The sequence below is a fragment of the Eptatretus burgeri genome, chromosome 6, assembly GCF_056783735.1.
Source record: "Eptatretus burgeri isolate ZD-2024b chromosome 6, Ebu_testis_v1, whole genome shotgun sequence".
In the NCBI taxonomy this organism is placed as follows: domain Eukaryota; kingdom Metazoa; phylum Chordata; class Myxini; order Myxiniformes; family Myxinidae; genus Eptatretus; species Eptatretus burgeri.
The window spans coordinates 5,279,209-5,298,667 of record NC_140966.1 but is presented as its reverse complement, the minus strand read 5'-3'; the positions used below and the strand labels follow the sequence as shown (position 1 = coordinate 5,298,667).

Sequence of the window (19,459 nt, the reverse complement as noted above, 5' to 3'; positions counted from 1 at the left end):
TACAAAAAATGTATTAGGTACAAAAAGAACAGGAATGCTTACAGGGGCCCGTCTGCATGCCTCGTTCCCCCTGTTTGCCCCATAATTCCTCTTTCCTTTACTTCCTTCGCCTTATTTATTTCTCCTCCTGACCTCCCTCTTCTCATTTTTTATGTTTCCTTCCCAACATTTCCTCCTTTTTTATGCATAAGACTACTTTTTTAATTTTATTTTTAGCTTATCTGGAATTGGAGTTCCAGAAAAGGTATCGTCATCGTGCATCGGCCGTCCGTCCGTCTAGCTCCTATTTTGACTTCTCCGGCCAAACCGCTGAGCCGATCCGGCTGAAATTTGGCAGCAATGTTCCGCCTCTGATTGGTAACAGGGATTGCAAAGCTCTTTCCGGTCACATGACTTTAAGGAGGTCAAAATGACGGTCGCATAAATTCCTTCAAAAATCTTCTTCTCCAGACCTACCAGTCAGAATGCGACCAAATTTGGGTAGCAACATTAGGCCAGGGCCGAGATAAGCTACAGGTCCAGTGGTCCTATTTTTCTCTGTTTTTCCCTCACCCCCAATCGTTCTCTGTACCTCATAGGTAAATTGCTCTTAAAGCCAGCATTAATGATACGATGATAAATAATTATGAGTACAATGATGTTATTGTTGTGTTGACCTAAACACCATGTTTTGCATTTCAGTTTTTGATCGAGATATCATGCACGAACTGGGGCAGCTTGGTGTGTTGGGATCAACTATCAAGGGTAATTTTGATTTTTCAATTACTTCTTAAATTATAAACAAACAATATTTATTTATTTCAGATTAATACTTTACATAAAAATCACCATTTTCAGTCGAACAGGATGGTGCAGAGGTAATGCACTTGTCTCTGAGCTGTCGAGTCTGCGTTTTGTCAACCTGATTATCAACTGTCAGGCCAGTGCTCCACACGCAGTGTTGCATTAATGGGTGTGCCCCTGGATGGATGCTGAGCTCCGGACTTGTCTGTAAGCTTTGATTGTTGGTGGACATTAAAGATCCTTCAGTGTCGCTCAACAAAGAGTTGGCGAGTTAGCACCGCCACCCTGGCTGAATTCCTGCCCAAACATACCCTGTAGAGGAGATGGTTAGGAGAGGCAAGGTGGAATGGACATTGTAATGGTTACTTGCATGCCTCTACTCAATGCCATCAGTTTGACACTTCTGTATGAACCATATTGAATGATAAGCTTCAACTGATATAATTACAAAAGCCTTGTCAACAGGGTGTTTATCTCTTCTACCAATGAGTGACAGTCAACAGCATGTAAAGTACATGGTGATTCAATTTACGCCTTGAAAACTATTGAAGGTTTAACTTTGGCCCGAGCGTCACTGCGTCTTTTTAGATTTTTTTTTTTTATTCCCTAGACAAAATATTGTCACGTCAGAGGGTTCACGAACACAGACTGACTGAGCCATAGGTCTGATAAAGTCCTCCGCGAATGCTGAAACGATGCAGTAGGTTGCTGCATTCTTTTAATTACCTATAAATTTACAATCCCCAAAAAATGTTCAAATGCAGCCAAATTTGGTGGTAGATCGTGCGCAAAGACAAAAAGTGAGATGTTCCTTTCATTAAAAGTGTTTTATTTACAATTTAAAATGATACCCAGAGGACAAGGCAGGACAAGACTATGAATGAATAATGGCACATATATGGCAGTCGAGACACAAATAGAGCAGAAGGGAACACGCAAATTATATACAGGCAAACTATAAGGCCTAACCCCAGCTTTGGCACCAAATACTGGACTCTCACAGTGGTTGGGTGGGGGAGGGGGGACAGCAAAATAGTTGAGTCTTGTTTTGGGTCCAGTACGACCTGTACAGGCTGATGCTGTACTGGGCTGGGGCAAAACAGAGAGTGAGAGATGTTTCTTTCCAAGGTCCAAAGCTCAACTGGTTGTGTGTGTGTGTGTGTGTGTGTGTGTGTGTGTGTGTGTGTGTGTGTGTGTGTGTGTGTGTGTGTGTGTGTGTGTGTGTGTGTGTGTGTGTGTGTGTGTGTGTGTGTGTGTGTGTGTCAAAAGCCTATGTATTTTAACAAGTGCAGAGTACAAAACAACTTGCTAACCAAATATGTCCCCCATAAGGTGAGCCCTGCCTACATATTGACTTGCCATGAGGGAAATGTCCACTTGACTCCTCCAGGCTGATTGAATGGATCTCACGCGTTTACCTTGCAGTGGTTTCATGTACTCTTGAATGCTTCCATTTTTGATGAAAGCATTATCGCCTCTTCTCAATTGGAGTTTCTTCCGAGCAAATCGGTTGCAAATATCTGCCAGCCAGTTTGCATTCACGCTTTTTTGAACTTTTATTTTTTCGGAATAGATGCAGACTTACATAATTTTGCTAAGTGATTTCATTTGAATAATCAACAACAATTTTCATGACGAAGCATTGAACCGTCTCTTCTCTTTATTTGCATTCAAGCTATGAATGACATCAGTATCTTCCCATGCTCAATCACCTTTGCATTACTCTTTCAATGTGAGGAAGACAGCTGTTTAAACTTTCAAATTAGCTTTTGTAAACAATATTATTTAAGTTTGGTTTTCAGTTTAACCTCTACATACATGGAGGTGATATTTCAGCTATCGCAGCTATTTTTGTCAAAGTTGCTAGAAGGCATTTGTGACAATCTCGGGTAATATTGCGATCATCCATATTTCCCAATCATTGTCTACTTTTCTCACCAACCATTGGTGGAAGTACGAGCAAATTTGTGAAAAATTCACTCAGACTGATTGTGCTGTTTCAACATGACATAAAATTTGAACACGAACCAGTATTTTGCTCTGACATGCCTTCAATACTCAATTATGTTTCCCTTGGTGGCTGGAGGGGTAAAAAGCTTTAAAGCTTTCTTTCCTTGGAAAAACTACAATGTTTGCCTTCGTTTTCCTCCCCCATGTATAACTGACAAAAGCAGTGGCTTAATAGGATCATGTACCCAGCCCTTTTAACTCTTTTTTGGTATTTTTTAAATCCAGACTTCATGAAAAGGCATGACCAGGTCGATGTTGGAAAACTAGATGAGCATCTTTGAAACTGTTGATTGACTACCCCTTCCATGGTATGATGTATCTTCACCTCATCTGCTTATCTGGTGTCACATTCAGGATCTAACCCCCATCCACTCCCACCTCCCCCATCCAAAATATTCAGATGTATTATCAAAAGTCCGAATGTACTCACACCTTGCTCACTCACTGCCACTCAAGATGGCAACACAGGCCATTTGCCTTGACCTGTTATTGCAAATGGTCCATACCTCATGCAATAGCTCAGAATTAGCATTTTCTGCACACAAGGTGTATTTCTAGTGAAATTTAGACATTTCGCTGTGATTCAACTTGAATACAAGAGACTGCTTATTTTTTGGTAACTCTTGGGTGATTTCATTATCAATGTCCTGTTAACCTGAAGCTCCCGTTGCAGGCTACGGCTGCTCAGGCACATCTTATGTGGCATATGGACTTATTGCTCGAGAGGTGGAACGTGTGGACAGTGGATACCGCTCAGCCATGAGTGTTCAGTCCTCGCTTGTCATGCACCCAATCAATGCCTATGGCACAGATGCACAGAAGCAGAAATTTATACCTAAGCTTGGTAAGTAAGAGTTGTCCCAGTTTTTACAGAAATTGTTAGTTGTTGATGTTAAGTAGTACTTGTTTCTATTGGAACTATTTAACTTGGCTGTGTTGATTTTGCAGTTTCCCTCCCTGTTTTGATTATCTGGTTACCAGTATAAATTTTTACTTTTCTTTTCAGGAAAAGGCGAATTGATTGGTTGTTTCGGCTTAACTGAACCCAATCATGGTAGTGATCCTGGAGGAATGGAGACCCGGGCAAGATACAACCCCAGCAGCAATACGTACACACTCAACGGCAGCAAGACATGGTGTGTGTGTGTGTGTGTGTGTGTGTGTGTGTGTGTGTGTGTGTGTGTGTGTGTGTGTGTGTGTGTGTGTGTGTGTGTGTGTGTGTGTGTGTGTGTGTGTGTGTGTGTGTGTGTGTGTGTGTGTGTGTGTGTGTGTGTGTCGTTGGTTGTTATCTCCAAATGCGGGTTTCAGAAGGTTGAATGGAGCCCTCCCAGGACTCGAATATCCACCTACGATTCAGTAAGGGATCATGATTCATGGACCAAGTTGTGAACTGTTTTGTTCTCAAAGTTTTATTCTGAGGGCTCTTTTGAGAATCGTCACCGAGCCCTGCAGAGCTTACAACTGTAGTTAGTTTGGAGTAATATTCCCAGGGATGGTTTTTAAGATCTCCATGAGGTTCTTTTTTCATCATTCCTGTTGCTCCAATTATCAATAGTACAATTTTGGCATTCTTCAACTTCAAGGCTCTTTTCACTTCATTTTTCAGGTCTTGGTATCTGGTCATTTTGTTGATGTCTGCATTGTCTAGGCCAAAATCTCCTGGGTAATGACATCACAATTAGCAATGCTGTTTTTTCTTTTTTGTACATAAGTACTATATCTGGTCGCAGTGCCTTGTTTTCTATGTTCACGCTTGATGGGTTCATCAGGTCGTATGTGAGCATTATTTTGGTTCGTTTCCATGAGGTTTCTGAAACTGGGTACTGTAATTACATTTTTGCAGATGTGCCAGATCAGGTCAGGTATGGGAGCATGCACCAAAGCAGCACGTCGCTGCGCCAACTTTCCGCCAGTACTCCAGGGGGCTCTGTCTGCCCATCCCCCAGACAGATGCCTGGGTCGGCCCGTTGGCCTCTTACACTCGCAAGGTTCCCTCGCTGAGAGAATCTGATAAGCAGGATCAGTCAGGCAACCGAGCCACAGGTCCAGACAGCTGCAGCTGACGGTCACAAACTACATAGGTAACAAATCTCATCGGAGTCTCTCTCAGCAACCACTCATTGGACACAAAGTCTGACCAGCGATAGCCAAGAATTCTCCGAAGAAACTTGGTACCGAAGGAGTTAAGTCTCCATCTCAGATCCCTAGTCAGAGTCCAAGTCTCACATCTGTAGAGCAAGACTTGAAGCACTAGGGACTGAAAGACTTGGATGTTCATCATCCTGCATAGGTACCGACAGCGCCACACCCCATGATCCAGTGAATCCATGACTCCCCAGGCCCGAACCAGACATTTGTTGACCTCGAGCTCACAATATGCGGAGACATGAATATCACCGCCAAGGTAAGTTAATCACTCCATGACCTCACCATCCTCACTGCAAACAGAGACAGATGACAGCAACATCCAATATGTCAGTGAAAGCCTGGATCTTAATTGTGACCCAGGAAACCTGTAATCCCAGTGGCTACGACTCCTCCTTCAGTGCCTCATGGACCCTTACAAGAATATCCAGCGTCTCTGCAAAGATGACTGCATCGTCTGCAAAATCAGGGTCAGAGATTTTGACATTCCCAAACAATGCACCACAACTTCATCTCTCCAACATCCTTCCCAGAATCCAGTCAATATAAGTGCTGAAAAGTGTGGGGGCCAGTACACACCCCCGACAAACTCCAGTAACAACTGGAAATAAGTCTGAGATGGAACCACCACACCTCACAGCACTTTCAGTACCAGAGTATAGCTCGTAAAACAGATTGATCCGTTTTGGTGGCACCCCAAGAAGACCGAGAATGCTCCAGAGGGCATCCTAATTCACTGTATCAAACGCTTTGTGGAGTACAACATAGGCTGCAAGCATCCCCTGCCAAAACTCTCGTCTGCTTTTGGTGAGGACCTGAGGAGCAAGGATACAGTCAATCGTTGATCTCTTTCTTTGGTGTAAAGCCTAACTGCTCTGGACGCTGGTGCTTAAGCAGATGGTGGTGAACCCTATCAATAATTATCTGAGCAAAGACCTTGCCCGGCACTGAGAGCAGCGTCACCCCTCGGTAGCTGCTGCAGTCCTGGCAATGACCCTTCCCTTTCCAGAGAGGGACAACAAGGTTCCTCTTCCAGTCAGTTGTGTGATGCCTGTGTTCCAGACAGAGCACAGAACTGCATGCAACGTCATGAGTACAGCATTTCCACCACCATGGATGCCACAGATCCCAGAGCTTTACCTCAGATTTTCCGTCTGTCTGTATGTCTGTTGGGTGGTCGCTAGAGTACCCTTATTTTCACTTTTTCCGTCTGTCTGTATGTATGATTGTTTGTTTGTTTGTATGTCTGTATGTAATGGACAGCTCTGGAGGCCAGAGGAGTCAACTGATTTTGATGAAACTTGACACGTAGGTTCATACCAGGATCTAGTTGTATGCTTTTGAGCACCGTTGCTATGGACACCACCGTTGCCTAGCAACCGGACTTTGAAATTTTTGAAAAATCCGAAAAAATTAATTTTTTTGAAAATCAAAAATCGGCTTCCAGGCTTTTATGCGCACTATAATAATCAACCTCTTTGTCAAACATTTTCAGCCCGATCCGTCAAAAACTGTATGACTAGTATGCAATTATGTAGCGACCACCCATGTCGCCCACCGGCTTGTCTGTTTGTTTGTTTGTATGTAATGGACAGCTCTGGAGGCCAGAGGAGTAGACCGATTTTGATGAAACTTGACTGGTAGGTTCATACCAGGATCTAGTTGTATGCTTTTGAGCACCGTTGCTATGGATACCACCGTTGCCCAGCAACAGGACTTTGAAATTTTTCAAAAACTCCGAAAAAAAACAAAAAAAAATTTCGAAAATCAAAAATCGCCTTGCGCGCTTTTTTGCGCACGATAATAATCAACCTCTTTGTCAAACATTTTCAGCCCGATCCGTCAAAACTGTGTGACGAGTATGCAATTATATAGCGACCACCCATGTCACCTACCGGCTTGTCTTGTTTGTTTGTTTGTTTGTTTTTCTGGGCGATATCTCAGCCATCCTTTGAGCTAGGAAGCTGAAATTTGAGGACAAAAGTGAAAATGTGCTTTGGCAAAAACGTTGTTTATATTTTTTGATTGATCAATTAATTGATTAATTACTTAATTATTATCGATTTCTTAATTCCTTATTTATTTTCTTTCTCATCTGGGAAATATCTCAGGCACCTTTTGAGCTAAGAAGCTGATATTTCGACACGACAGTGAACAAGTGGCTTTGCTATAAAAGGTATTTTGATTTATTGATTAATCAATTAATTGATTAATTATTATCTTGCCAAAACGAAGTTTTTGCAAGATCTGTTACTTGGTAAGTTTTTTTTTTTTTATCTTGCTAAAACTAAGTTTTTGCAAAATTTGTTACTTGGTAAGTTTTTTTTTTTTGTTTGTTTGTTTGTCTGTAATCATTGGATTTTTCACCTTTATATCACTCTGTAGAGCACAATTCTCATCGGAAACTCTTGTGGGTACACATATCGTAGTATTATTACAATACCCTTCAGCACACGTCAAGGTCAAGGTCAAAGGTCAAGGTCACTTTGCGGTAAATCATGGAGGTCGACGAAACCCTTATTTTTTGAGTAATTTTAATCGAATCGTCTCCAAACTTTATGGGAATGTAGTATATGGTCTGGCGCTCAACTAATTAGTTTTTGGTGGCGATTGGCCTTGACCTTCATCGTTAGCGCCTGAGGTCAAACATATTTGACCCCCAAGGTCAAATTTTCATGTTTTAGGAACCATATCGTGTCGTACCATATCGTCAAATTGAACACCTCGATGAGTGCTTTCTAGATATGTCAAGCTTGAGACATTATGACGTCATTTGGTGACGTTATGAAGCAAACGCATATTTTTCATGGTTACTCTGTAGAACGATTCTCATCGGCAGATATTCCTCAAGGAGTCGCTCCTGGTGGATAGCAGCTCTGTTCACCTCAGTGTGACCCTAAAGAAGTCACACGTGGTCACCTTTTGGCAAGATACGGGTCACCCTGCGGGTGACATTGGTTTATTCATTTTTCGATGAATTACTTGATTTTCAAAAAGTTACAGGTTTGGATGAAACGGTGGTGGTTTTGGTATACCATTAGCCAGTTGATGAAGAAATTAATTCTTTTACAATTTTTATTTATTTATTTTAATTCTGCAATTAATCAATCAATTATTGTACACAGCTCTCTCCCAATTTCATCTCCATGTGCTGCACGGCGGCATCGCCAGTTGCCAAAGGCGTCCCAGCAATGTCACTCGTAGGAGGATTTGTTATTTATTTATTGGCATGGGGGCGGTGGACTTTGAATGTACCTCTACTTGTTTAGATTCTTTTCTTTTCTTTTCGTAATGGCACAGCACGTGCATTGAACGATGTGTTGTGCTCATGTGCCCTTAATGCATGAGGGTGCCCTTTAGATTGATTGAAAATAAGCTTGTGCAGGGGATAGTCCTGTTTTAATGAATTTTCAGTACACTGACCAGTTTGTTTTCTAAAACCGTCCTCATTACATATTGCCCAGCATCATGTCAAGCACACAAGGTGCATAAATAATGTTTTACATATTCGTAACAACTTTGTGTTTCATGCTGATTGCCGATGGGTATAATGTGCGTAGGATCACCAATGCACCCATCGCGGATGTGTGCGTAATCTGGGCCAAGATTGAAGATGGACGCGTACGTGGGTTCTTGGTGGAACGTGGTACTCCAGGCCTCAGCATGCCGCCTATCCAAGGAAAGTTCTCACTTCGAGCTTCCGCCACTGGCATGATTCTTCTTGAAAATGTGGAGATTCCAGCAGAAAACATGTTCCCACACATCTCAGGCCTTCAGGTAAGCAGAAAACAGTGTGCAAAAACTAAAGTTGTCTCTTTGTTGCAATTTGTGGACATGAGATTCCAAATTACTCTGCATTCAAAACATAAAGGAGTTTGATGGGTTGTAGTAATCGTAAACGTTCTCTTCAGTAACTAACATTGCTTATCGAGTTCAACAGGATGTTTCACAGGCAGCACACTTTCTTGTGAGCAGTCTTGTCCACATTTGATTATTGGCCTGCCTATAAACTATCATCCTGGTGTTTCACATGCATTAATGTATGTGCCGCCCCTCAGATAGATGTTATACCGGGCGTCCTGTCTGCTGACATTAGGTGGTGAATGTTAAAGATCCCATTGTGTCCTTTGCGAAGAGTAGGCAAGTTCACCCTGGCCAAATTCCAACCCTGAATATCATTGGGAAGGAAATGGCAAACCACCTAGTGTAATCCTTTCCATAAGGCTACTTTGATAGCACTGAGTCTGCCATGAGGAAGATTACCAGAATTGCATCACAATTACAACCGTCATCTCACCCAACAATAAAAGCGACCTTCATTGTTCCAAACATAGTGTTCTTATGTTTTTTTTATTTTATTTTATTTTTTTTTTGTATACCTTGGTCGAGGCTCGTATGAGAGCTAACACACAACTCACAGCAAGGAGGCATGAGACAAGAGGGGCGGGAGTGGAAGGGACAAAACAGTGGGGAACAGACACATTAGGTGAACTGTGGAAGGGAGAGGGATGGGGATGGGACGGGGAACATGGCGAAGAGAAGATGGACATTTCAGGGACTTTCAGGAAGGAAAGCAGGAGAAATGAAGGAAGTGGGCTTGGGTGGATTATCGGGGGTAGAAAAGATCGAGGATTTGGATGGGGGAAGATAAGAGGTGGTGGTGAATAGCTGTTTTGAAAGCCTGGAGGGAAGAATGGGAAAGAATAGAGTGAGGAAGTTTATTCCAAAGGCAGGAAAAAAAGAGGAATGAAAGAGTGAAGATGAGCAGTGATTCGTGATTTTGGTAGTTTTACCAGAAGGGGGTTGTTGGCGGACCTTGAGCGCCCTGTGGAAATGTGGTGGGGACAAATCGCAGAGAGAGCAGGGGGGGCAAGACTGGAGAGGAGTCGGTAGAAGACAGAAAGACCACCAACCAACCTGCGGTGATTGAGTGAGAGGCCCAAAGACTCAGCTTCATTGCGGGAGATGCCGATGACCTTAAATGCCCTGGTTTCGACAGCGTGAAGCCGAGAAAGGTGGGAGGCAGGAGCACCAGCCCAGAGGGGAGAGCAGTACTCCATAAGGCTACGGACAAAAGCTTTGTAAGTGGTCAGGAGCTCAAGAGGGCCGAGGAAGGACTTAGCACGACGGAGGATTCCCAGTCGGCGACTGGCTTTTGAGGCGAGGTTGGAAATGTGACTTTCCCAGGAAAGGTCATGGCAGATAGTGAGACCTAGAAGCTTGAAAGAAAAGACTTCTTCCAGAGGATTGTTGAGAAAGTGGATGGGGGGGTTTTGTAAATGGTCCTTTCGAAGAGACATAGTGAGAGTGTGAGATTTGTCTGGATTGAAAGACATGTTCCACGTGTTGGACCAGTTTGTGATTTTATCCAGATCTGCAGTGAGTGAAGAAGCTGCTGCTTGCCGGTCTGAGGGATGACAGATGGTACGGCAGAGGGTGGAGTCGTCGGCAAAGAGAAATAGAGGATTTTCCAGAGAGTCCGAGAGATCATTGATGAAAACCAGAAAAAGAACAGGGCCCAGAACGCTACCTTGAGGAACTCCAGCCTGCACAGGAAGAGGGGATGAAAGAACTCCATTTAGGGCCACACGTTGACTGCGACAGGAGAGGAAGTCTGCGAGCCATGAGTGTAGATGGCCTTGAATACCATGGGAAGAGAGTTTGGTGAGTAGGGCAGGGTGCCAGACTGTGTCAAAAGCACGTGATATGTCCAGGGATACGGCTCGGATTTCCTGTCTGGCATTGAGGACCTCCATCCATTAATGGGAGAGCAGAAGCAGCATATCCAGGGTAGAGTGACCTGGTCTGAAACCAAATTGATGATTGGAAATCAAGCCATTGGAGAAGAGGAAGGATTTTATATCTGAGGCGATGATGGATTCCATCACCTTGCTGATGATTGGGAGAAGGCTGATTGGTCTGTAGTTATAGGGATCTGTTTTTGCACCTTTTTTTATGCAGGGCAGTGATGTTAGCAGATTTCCAAGCAGATGGCAGATGACCTTGGGCAAATGAGAGGGTGAATAGAACAGAGAGAGGGTGAGCAAGAGCAGAAGAGCAGGCTTTGAGGACACGTGGGCTGCTGCCGTCTGGACCGGTTGCAGAATCTGACTCGAGGTTTGAAAGCAAGCTCTCCACCTTGTCAGGAGAAAAGGATACAGAGTCCAGGGACAGTTGGATGCGACTGGGTAAAGTGGGTAGAGATAGAGATGGGTTTAGGACACAAGATTTAGCTGCAAACACCGAGTTTAGACATTCAGCTTTATCACGTGTGGAATCAGCAGTGCGGCCATTTGAGGTAAGGGGGGGATGGAGGGGGAACATACACCAGAAACAGATTTGATTAAACGCCACCAGGATTTTGAGGAGGGAGAGAGGTTTGAGAGTTCAGACTTGAGATGAGAAAGATGTTGTTTTCTGGCTCTCCTGAGGGTAGATACACACTTGTTCCGAGCTTTGTGGAAAGAACTGAGATTGCCCTCAGTTGGGTTTGCTTTCCATGAGGCAAAGGCAAGTTGTTTCAGGACAACTGCCTCGCCACAAGCTTCAGTAAACCAAGGGCGGGAGGAAGGGTAAGACAACTGAACACGAGAGGGGATAAATCTGTGCATGAGGGAGAGCAAGTTTCTTTGAAAGAATTCCCAGGATGAGTTGATGTTTGAGAAAGTAGTGATAGGAGACCAGTCTGTAAGTTTGATGGCTGCTCGGAGACCCTGCCAGTCGGCTTGAGTGAAATGCCAGACTCGACGGCGGTGAGGTGGTTCTCTGATAACAGCCAGAGAGATGTCCACTTTGACAAGGACGTGGTCAGAAGAACCAATTGGAGCGAAGGAAGAGCAGCAGATATTGTCAGGGAAATTTGTCAAAATCAGATCCAGAAGAGATGGAGTACCATTGGTTGAGATCCGGGTCGGGAAGTTGACCGATTGAGTCAGTCCCAATGAGTCGCAGAAAGCTTTTGCTGAGGTGCCATGGCAGGTGAGAGAGGTACCCACACCTAGCCAACTGGCGTGATGACAATTGAAGTCACCACATAAGAGAAAGAGAGAGTTTGGATGAGAAGATAGAAGATGGTCCATGTTTTCGGATAGTGAGGTGTAGATGGAGTCATCACTGTTCGGTGGACGGTACAGTACACATATAAACATGAGGTGGGAGTGGAGGGGAAGCCGAAGCCAGAGGTATTCCTGGGGGTGTGGGGGAGTGAGAGCAGTGCATGGAGAGTGAGGAATAGAGTCTTTGATGAAGAGAGCAACACCTCCACCAGGACGAGGCTCAGGTCTGTCGTACCGTAAGAGGGAGTAGCCAGGGAGAGATACTTGGGAGTCAGACACGTCTTGGGAGAGGAAAGTTTCTGTTCGGCAGATAATGTCTGGTTTGTCAGTGGCAACCTGTATGGAAAGATCTGAAAGGTTTGAGCGAAGGCCCCGGATATTTGAGGTCCACACTTTTAATGAAGAGGAAGGGGAGGAGGCTTTGGGTGCAGGAGGTGGAGGGGGAGGGGGAGGGTAGGACAAGGGATGACGGGGGCAGGTAAGGAGGGTTGCTGAAGGAGTGTGGGGTATTGCAGAACAGCGAGGGGAGGGGGCCGAATGAGGAGGAGAAAAGGCTCTGTGGTGCTGGAGGAGAGGGGGGACAAGAGACAAGGAAGAAGGCAGTTGAGGATTTGAGGAGGTGGAGTGAAGAGATGGAGGTGAGAGGGCAGTGGAGGGAGGCAGGTTGGTGGATGAGAGGGGGGCAACTTTGAGAAGGAAGAGTGAGGGGGATGAAAGGTGAGGGGGGAATTTTTGAGAGAGGTGAGAGGGAGGCTTGGAGGGAGAAGAGTGGGATGGTTGCTTTGAGAGTGAGAGTGAGGGGTGAGGGGGGTGAGTTGGCACTGAAGTTGGAAAAAAAGAATGTTTGATGGAAAGCGAGCATCGATGGCAAACTGTGGTTTTTAAAAGTTTTAGGTCAGAGATGCGATTTAACACAATTCTTGATGGATGCAATGAAGGCGAATTCAGAGCATGGAGAGAAGAAGCACTGTAATAGTTGGATTTTTTAGGCAAGGAATGAAGGAGAGCTCGAAATGAGAGCAGTCTGGTAAAATAGCAGAAGAGTAGTGCATTGTGAAACAGTAAAGAGTACCACATGTGTGAGAGAGGAAGATGAAGCATTATAAGATCGTTTTTGTAGTTAAAAATAATGTATGAGAGAGTTCAACAGATTAGGTCATGGAAGTGTAAAAAAAAAAAAAAATCGAGGAAGAAGACGAGGAGGAAGTTAAGAGGAAGAAGAAGAAGCAGAATCGGGAGAAGGTGAGCGTGTTGTTGTTGTTGTTGGGTATATATATATATATATTTTTTTGTTTGTTTGTTGTTGTTGTTGTTAATATTAATATATGACAGAGTTCAACAGATTAGGTCATGAAGTGTAAAAAAAAAAAATCGAGGAAGAAGACGAGGAGGAAGTTAAGAGGAAGAAGAAGAAGCAAATCGGGAGAAGGTGAGCGTGTTGTTGTTGTTGTAGGGTATTTTTTTATTTTTTTTGTTGTTGTTGATGTTGTTGTTGTTGAGATAAGAAAGAGATTAGTTGGGAGAATGGGGGATGTTTGGAAAGTGGGGAGGATCAAAATTGAAGGTAATGGGGAGAAAAAACAAACAAAAAAAAAACAAAAAACGATCGAACACCGAGTGGAACCGGTAGGCCTCAAGCCTAGGCCTAGGCCTCAAGCACAGGTAAGAACGTCGACAAAAATACTCACAAAATAGCACGAATTTTTGAAACAAAACCGAACTAGCAACACACAGTAACATGTAGGTGAAAAAATTAAACAGTTAAAACGGGACAAATAACAACCGGAAGCTTAGCTTTGAGAATGTCAACAGGGAGCCCCAAAGGAGACCTCTCGCTGCTCTAAAACCGGAACCGGAGTGTTTTTGCGTATGGCAGCTTGGCTGCCAGGTAGGAGCACAGCTGTGCCACTGATGGAGCACAGCTGTGTCACTGTTGCTGTGCTCCTCTATCAGTGCACTGGTATTCATTTCGCCGACATCGGAAGGATGGTAGGCTGAGTCAACCCACCTGATGTTATTTGAACAGCTTGACAGGGCCTCAAACTCAAGACCCTAAGATTTTAAGCCAGTCACTTTAACCAGTAAGCCAATGCTCGGCTTAAGGCAGCGATCTTCTTCTTCTTGCATTTGCCAGCTTCGCTGCCAGGTAGTTATCATTTTGTCGGGGCATATTGTTATCATCAGTGGCATAGTTATCACAACTATGCCACTGATGCCGTGCCCCTATACCAGTACACTGGTACTCATTTCGCCAACCTTGGAAGGATGACAGGCTGAGTGAACCCCACCTGTTGTTAATTCAGCGGAAAACGGCGTCGAACTTCGGACCGTAAGATCCCAAGCCAGCCACCCTAACCATTAAGCCAACACCAGACTTAAATTTAGCAATAATGATATATGGTATGTTGTATGAGATTTGTTTTTTTGTTGCCCTTGTGTTACAAAATACGGATTTATCTTTTCAGGGTCCTTTCGGCTGTCTCAACAATGCACGCTATGGAATAGCATGGGGAGCTCTCGGAGCTGCAGAATTTTGCTTCCACACAGCGAGATCGTATGTGCTTGAACGGTATGCATTGCTGATACTTTCTTCCCAGCTTCCCTGTTTAATTTTGGCCAACATCTAATGCAAGTAAGAGGAAAATTCATTTCCGATTGTGGTTATCTGAGCCCCATTTTTAGCTCACCTGGACTTTAGTCAGGTGACCTCATGCGATCGAGCGGTTTCTGCAGGTGAGCGAGTGAGTGAGTCAGTCAGTCCGCAGAACATTTCAGTCATTATCAGTTGAACCAAACACGATTTTCATGAAACTTGGCCACAATCTTCATATCTGATGCCAAACGAATATTTATTGACCGCATCAAAATCTGCGCTCATTAAGGTCGTCTACAGGGGGGGGGAGTGATTGACCCCCCCCCCCCAAAATAGGTATTTGCTCTCTTCTCCGAAACTACACACACAATTTTGATGAAACTTGACCACAACACTCTTCACCCATGACATACCAAAGTTTATCAACCGCATCAAAATCTGCTCTCATTAAGGGGGTCGACGGGTTTTTTTTAACCCCCCCCTCCCCCCCCCAATTTTTTTTTTTAAGGTATTAGATCTCTCCGAAACTACTCACACAATTTCGTTGAAACTTGACCACGACCTTCATCACTTGTGTTGTACCAATGTATATTGACCACATTAAAATCTGCGTTCATTAAGAGGGTCTACAGGGCGGGGTTTGACCCCCAAAATAGGTATTTGCTCTCTTCTCTGAAACTATACACACAATTTTGATAAAACTTGACCACATCCTTCATCACCCATCATGTACCAATGTATATTGACTGCATCAAAATCTACCCTCAATAAGGGAGGCTTCCGGGGTGGGGTGGTTCTGACCCCCCCCCTCCCCCCTCCCCCCCCAAAAGTATTTGCTCTCTTCTCCGAACTACACAAATAATTTCAATGAAACTTGATGACAACCTTCATCACCCTTGGTGTAACAAATTTTGTTCACGGGATTAAAAAATTCAGGGTCTAAGTGGGTCTGTGGGGGGTTTGGGTGACTGTTGCTCCTGAACCAGGTGAGTTTCAGGACAGGTGGTCCCATTTTTATTGCTGCTTTTACTGGGAATAGCATTGCTGCTCATTGGTTTTGAGAATGTGTAATACATGTCATCAGCCAACAATACCAAAGCATTTATTCCCCAGGATAGTCACTGTATTTATTACCCTGCACACTCAGGGCGAAAAGCAGGGTGAAGCAATTAGTTCACGTCCATCTGTCTGTCCGGTTTATCAGTTTATCATCGTCAGTTCATGATCGAGGAACAACTTATTAAAATTGAATGTTATATTTTGAACATGAATCGGAAGACAAGTTTGCCATTTAACAGTACTTGGCTCTGAATTTGTCCCGGTCGTGCATGTGCAGAGAGGAGTGAGATAATGTTTTTACTTTGTCTGCCTGGCAGTCAAACAAATCTAAAATCATTCCAAACAGGAAACTTACTGTTTTAAGGACATCATATACGACACAAACAACAGGCATGAAGAACTAATGTAATGTGTTAGATAGGGCGATGTAATAAACGCTCGGTAAAACGGTGGTAAAATCTGGAATTAATTTATTTATACGCCTTTAAACCTCTTTAAACCTTTATTTCAATTGAATTATATACTTGAACGCTGTAGAACACAAGTCTCGCTCATAATACTTCAAGAACCATGCTATATATCGATCATATAGCATTAGAAGGTGTGGCATGTGAGAGGGTGCATAAATGGGGGTAAAGAAGAGGCCGCCGGTTATGGCTATGCACGGTGCCGATTGACGCTGCGTTCTATGGTGATTAACAAAGCCACCATCTCCGAAAGTGCGAATCAGCATTGTCTTACTGCAGTGTTTATAAAACTGCTTCAGTAGCGTGAAACTTCTGGATTTTGTTTTTTCTTCAAAACCATTATTGTATTAAAATTGATAAGAACTAGCCGATTAGATTTTGGTTCAGGTCCGGATGGAGATCCGCTGCATTCATTAAGTCTTCGCCTCAGGGTCCCTGTCGTCAACCCACATCTCATTACCAGTTACCAGCAACTATTTACAAAACCCCAATATCTAGTGGAGAAGTTGCAAGCTGAGGTTTTAAGATATCCAACTGGCTGAAACCTGACATCCTAATATGTTTGTGGATAATAGTTTCAATATTTCCAACAGAATTGCCATGTTTTTCCAAATTCTGCATCCTTCATTCGTGATCAGACATCTTCATGCCTTCCACAGCTGAGGTTGCTTCTGAATTGATCATGTCCAAGGTTTGTCCAGATTTGAGTTCATCTTCAATCGATTCTCCATCATGTTTAATCAACCTCACCCATCGTGTCACTTTTGTGTAATGACGGCCATCCTCTCCCAAGACAACAACCATGTGTCTTGGATTTGATTTTCAGTGCATCCTCCCATTGATGACTGCATGTTGTTCAAGGCTTGAAAAGTCCATCATTCAATAACTCTGAAAAGAACAGAGCAGCATTAACCATCCACAGATGGTAATACAGACACGAAACAAACAGGAACTCAGCAGACCGCATACATCTGCCAGGCTGATCAGTTTGCGTTTTGTGTCCCACTGATGGGTCGGATCTGCATCCGGAACTCAACCAATAATCGAATCGGCTTGTTGTCATCAAACCAACTCATTCACCTAGGTTTGTTTTGATTCACCGGATCTGGATCCAAACCTGAACAAAAACCTAATTGCCTAGTTCTTATCACCTAACCAACTTATCCACCAAATTTCGTCCAAATCCGTACACAACTTTTTGAGATATTGTGCTATTATATCGTTTTTGGGATAGGCCTATCAATGGTGAAGAATCACTTTATAAATTTTAATATCTGGACCCGGATCTTCACCAAAATCGAATCTATTCATCCTCACACACCCTACTTGTCCACCAATTTTCGTCCCAATCTGTCCATAACCTTTTGAGATATGCTCACAAACTGGCAAACAAACAGGAGTGAATACATCACCTCCGTCCACCTACGGTGGTGGAAGTAATTAGTCATTAATTGAACGAAGTTGTGCATGTGACTTCCAAAAATGCATATAATCCCATGCAATCGACACAAAGTAAGAGAAGTGCAAAACTTTTTGAACCCTCCTTGTATCTTTGCAATCAAGCCTTCATATTGAAAGGGAAGGTCTAAAGTTGTAGTCGTCAGACAAATGTCGAGCATACTCTGGTTCTCAAAAAATCATTTTGTTGTTTGTTTGTTTTTATTCTTCATCCACACTTTGTCTTGATAGGCCTTTGCTCGGTTTTGCCTTTGTGGAAGCAGGCATCACGTATAACGTTCACCATTTGGGGGAGCAGGCATCACATGTAACGTGACGTATTAAGTGTCCTCGTCACACACACACACACACACACACACACACACACACACACACACACACACACACACACACACACACACACACACACACACACACACACACACACACACACACTTCACAGCGTCTTAATGAAATTCAAGGACATGATGATAATGAAAAAGCAATTTTTTTTCTCGGTGGATTTTATTGTGTTTCTTGCACGAGTTCAAATAATACACATGTCATTCCTTCGATCAAAAATAATGCAAGTCTGCTCTTACCAGAAGGATATTTTGTGTTGCCTTATCAGGGTTTTATTAAAGGAGACATTATTGACAAACACTCATTCGACTTTGTGGAAAAGATTGCTGGGATGATTGAGCCATCCGAGTATCCTGCGTCGGAGTAGCAACCCGTCCAGGATTGTGCCCAATAGCCCAGGAGACTGATTCAGCAGCACCAACGCTCTGTACAGAGTACGGTCCCAATGAATGGAATGGAATCCTGTCCTCCACTCCCCCTCCACCGCAACCCCCCTCTCCCCCCCCCCCATTCGGACCATTGGCATTCTTTTTTGGCATTATCTGGGTGGTAGCACTAAGTACTTAAAACTTGAATAAAACTTAACACTCTTGCTGTATATAGCCATTAAACATGCACTAAAAGCTTCCCAGGGCTGGCAGGATGTCTAGGCCCGAGAGGTACGCACACTTGCCTCTAAGCTGTCTCGCCTGGGTGTGAATCCCGACCCAGCTAGAAACTGTCATCCCGGGTTTCACAGGCAGAGTGATTCATCAATGTGTGTGCACGCCATCCCTCAGATGGATGTTAAATAGGCATACATACCGGCTGCCGGCATTAGTTGGTGGACGTTAAAGACTCTTCACGAAGAGTGGGCGAGTTATCGCCAGAACCGTGGCCAAATTCCAAATTCCTGCCCAAACTACTGCTGGGAAGGCAATGGTAAACCACCCAGTAATAACGCTTGCTCAGGAAGCTGCTTCGGTACTTTAAAGAGTGCTCATGATACATCGGGGGAGAGAGAGAGAGAGAAACTCTTATGATGATCGATAACCTCCCCACCTTGCCATCCTCCCTCTCCTGCATGAGTTGTCTATGATGAGATGATAAGGGTATTTACTACCAATTATTTTTAAAGCACAAACGTGATAAGAACCATCTCAGCTCTTTCCTTTGTCTAAGTTTCCCATTCTGCTCTGACATTCACAGAATAAGTGGAGGGATCTTGATTAACAGTGAAATATTTCAACATTTATTACTGATCTTGAAATTATCATGATGGTTGTTATAATTCCTTATTTTTGTATAATGATAATGATTTAAACAGTGCTAGAGCTTTATGCTTTCTCTGATAGGATCCAGTTTGGGGTTCCTCTGGCACGAAATCAGCTGGTGCAGCGCAAGCTTGCCGACATGATCACAGAAATAACACTCGGTCTGCAGGCGTGTGTGCGTCTTGGCCGCCTGAAGGACGAGAGCAAGTACGTCAGGCATTACACCCTCCTTTGTCCCTCCTATCATATGTGAATTTTCTCTGGGCTTTGGCCATTGTCCAATGTACCAGACTA

General features: G+C 43.8%; 1 protein-coding gene across 7 annotated transcripts in view; it reads left to right on the top strand.

Annotated features, from left to right (window-relative positions):
• GCDH (glutaryl-CoA dehydrogenase) overlaps nt 1-19,459 on the top strand; it is a 51,273-nt gene that overhangs the window by 21,593 nt on the left and 10,221 nt on the right. For 6 of the 7 annotated variants that reach the window (XM_085883812.1, XM_085883811.1, XM_085883817.1 and 3 more), the window contains 6 exons: nt 682-744; nt 3,467-3,637; nt 3,800-3,929; nt 8,499-8,715; nt 14,459-14,562; nt 19,247-19,372. In XM_085883812.1, coding sequence (XP_085739938.1) covers nt 682-744; nt 3,467-3,637; nt 3,800-3,929; nt 8,499-8,715; nt 14,459-14,562; nt 19,247-19,372 — 811 coding nt within the window. The remainder of the gene's footprint in view (nt 1-681; nt 745-3,466; nt 3,638-3,799; nt 3,930-8,498; nt 8,716-14,458; nt 14,563-19,246; nt 19,373-19,459) is intronic. The other variant, XM_085883810.1, reaches the window with a different exon arrangement.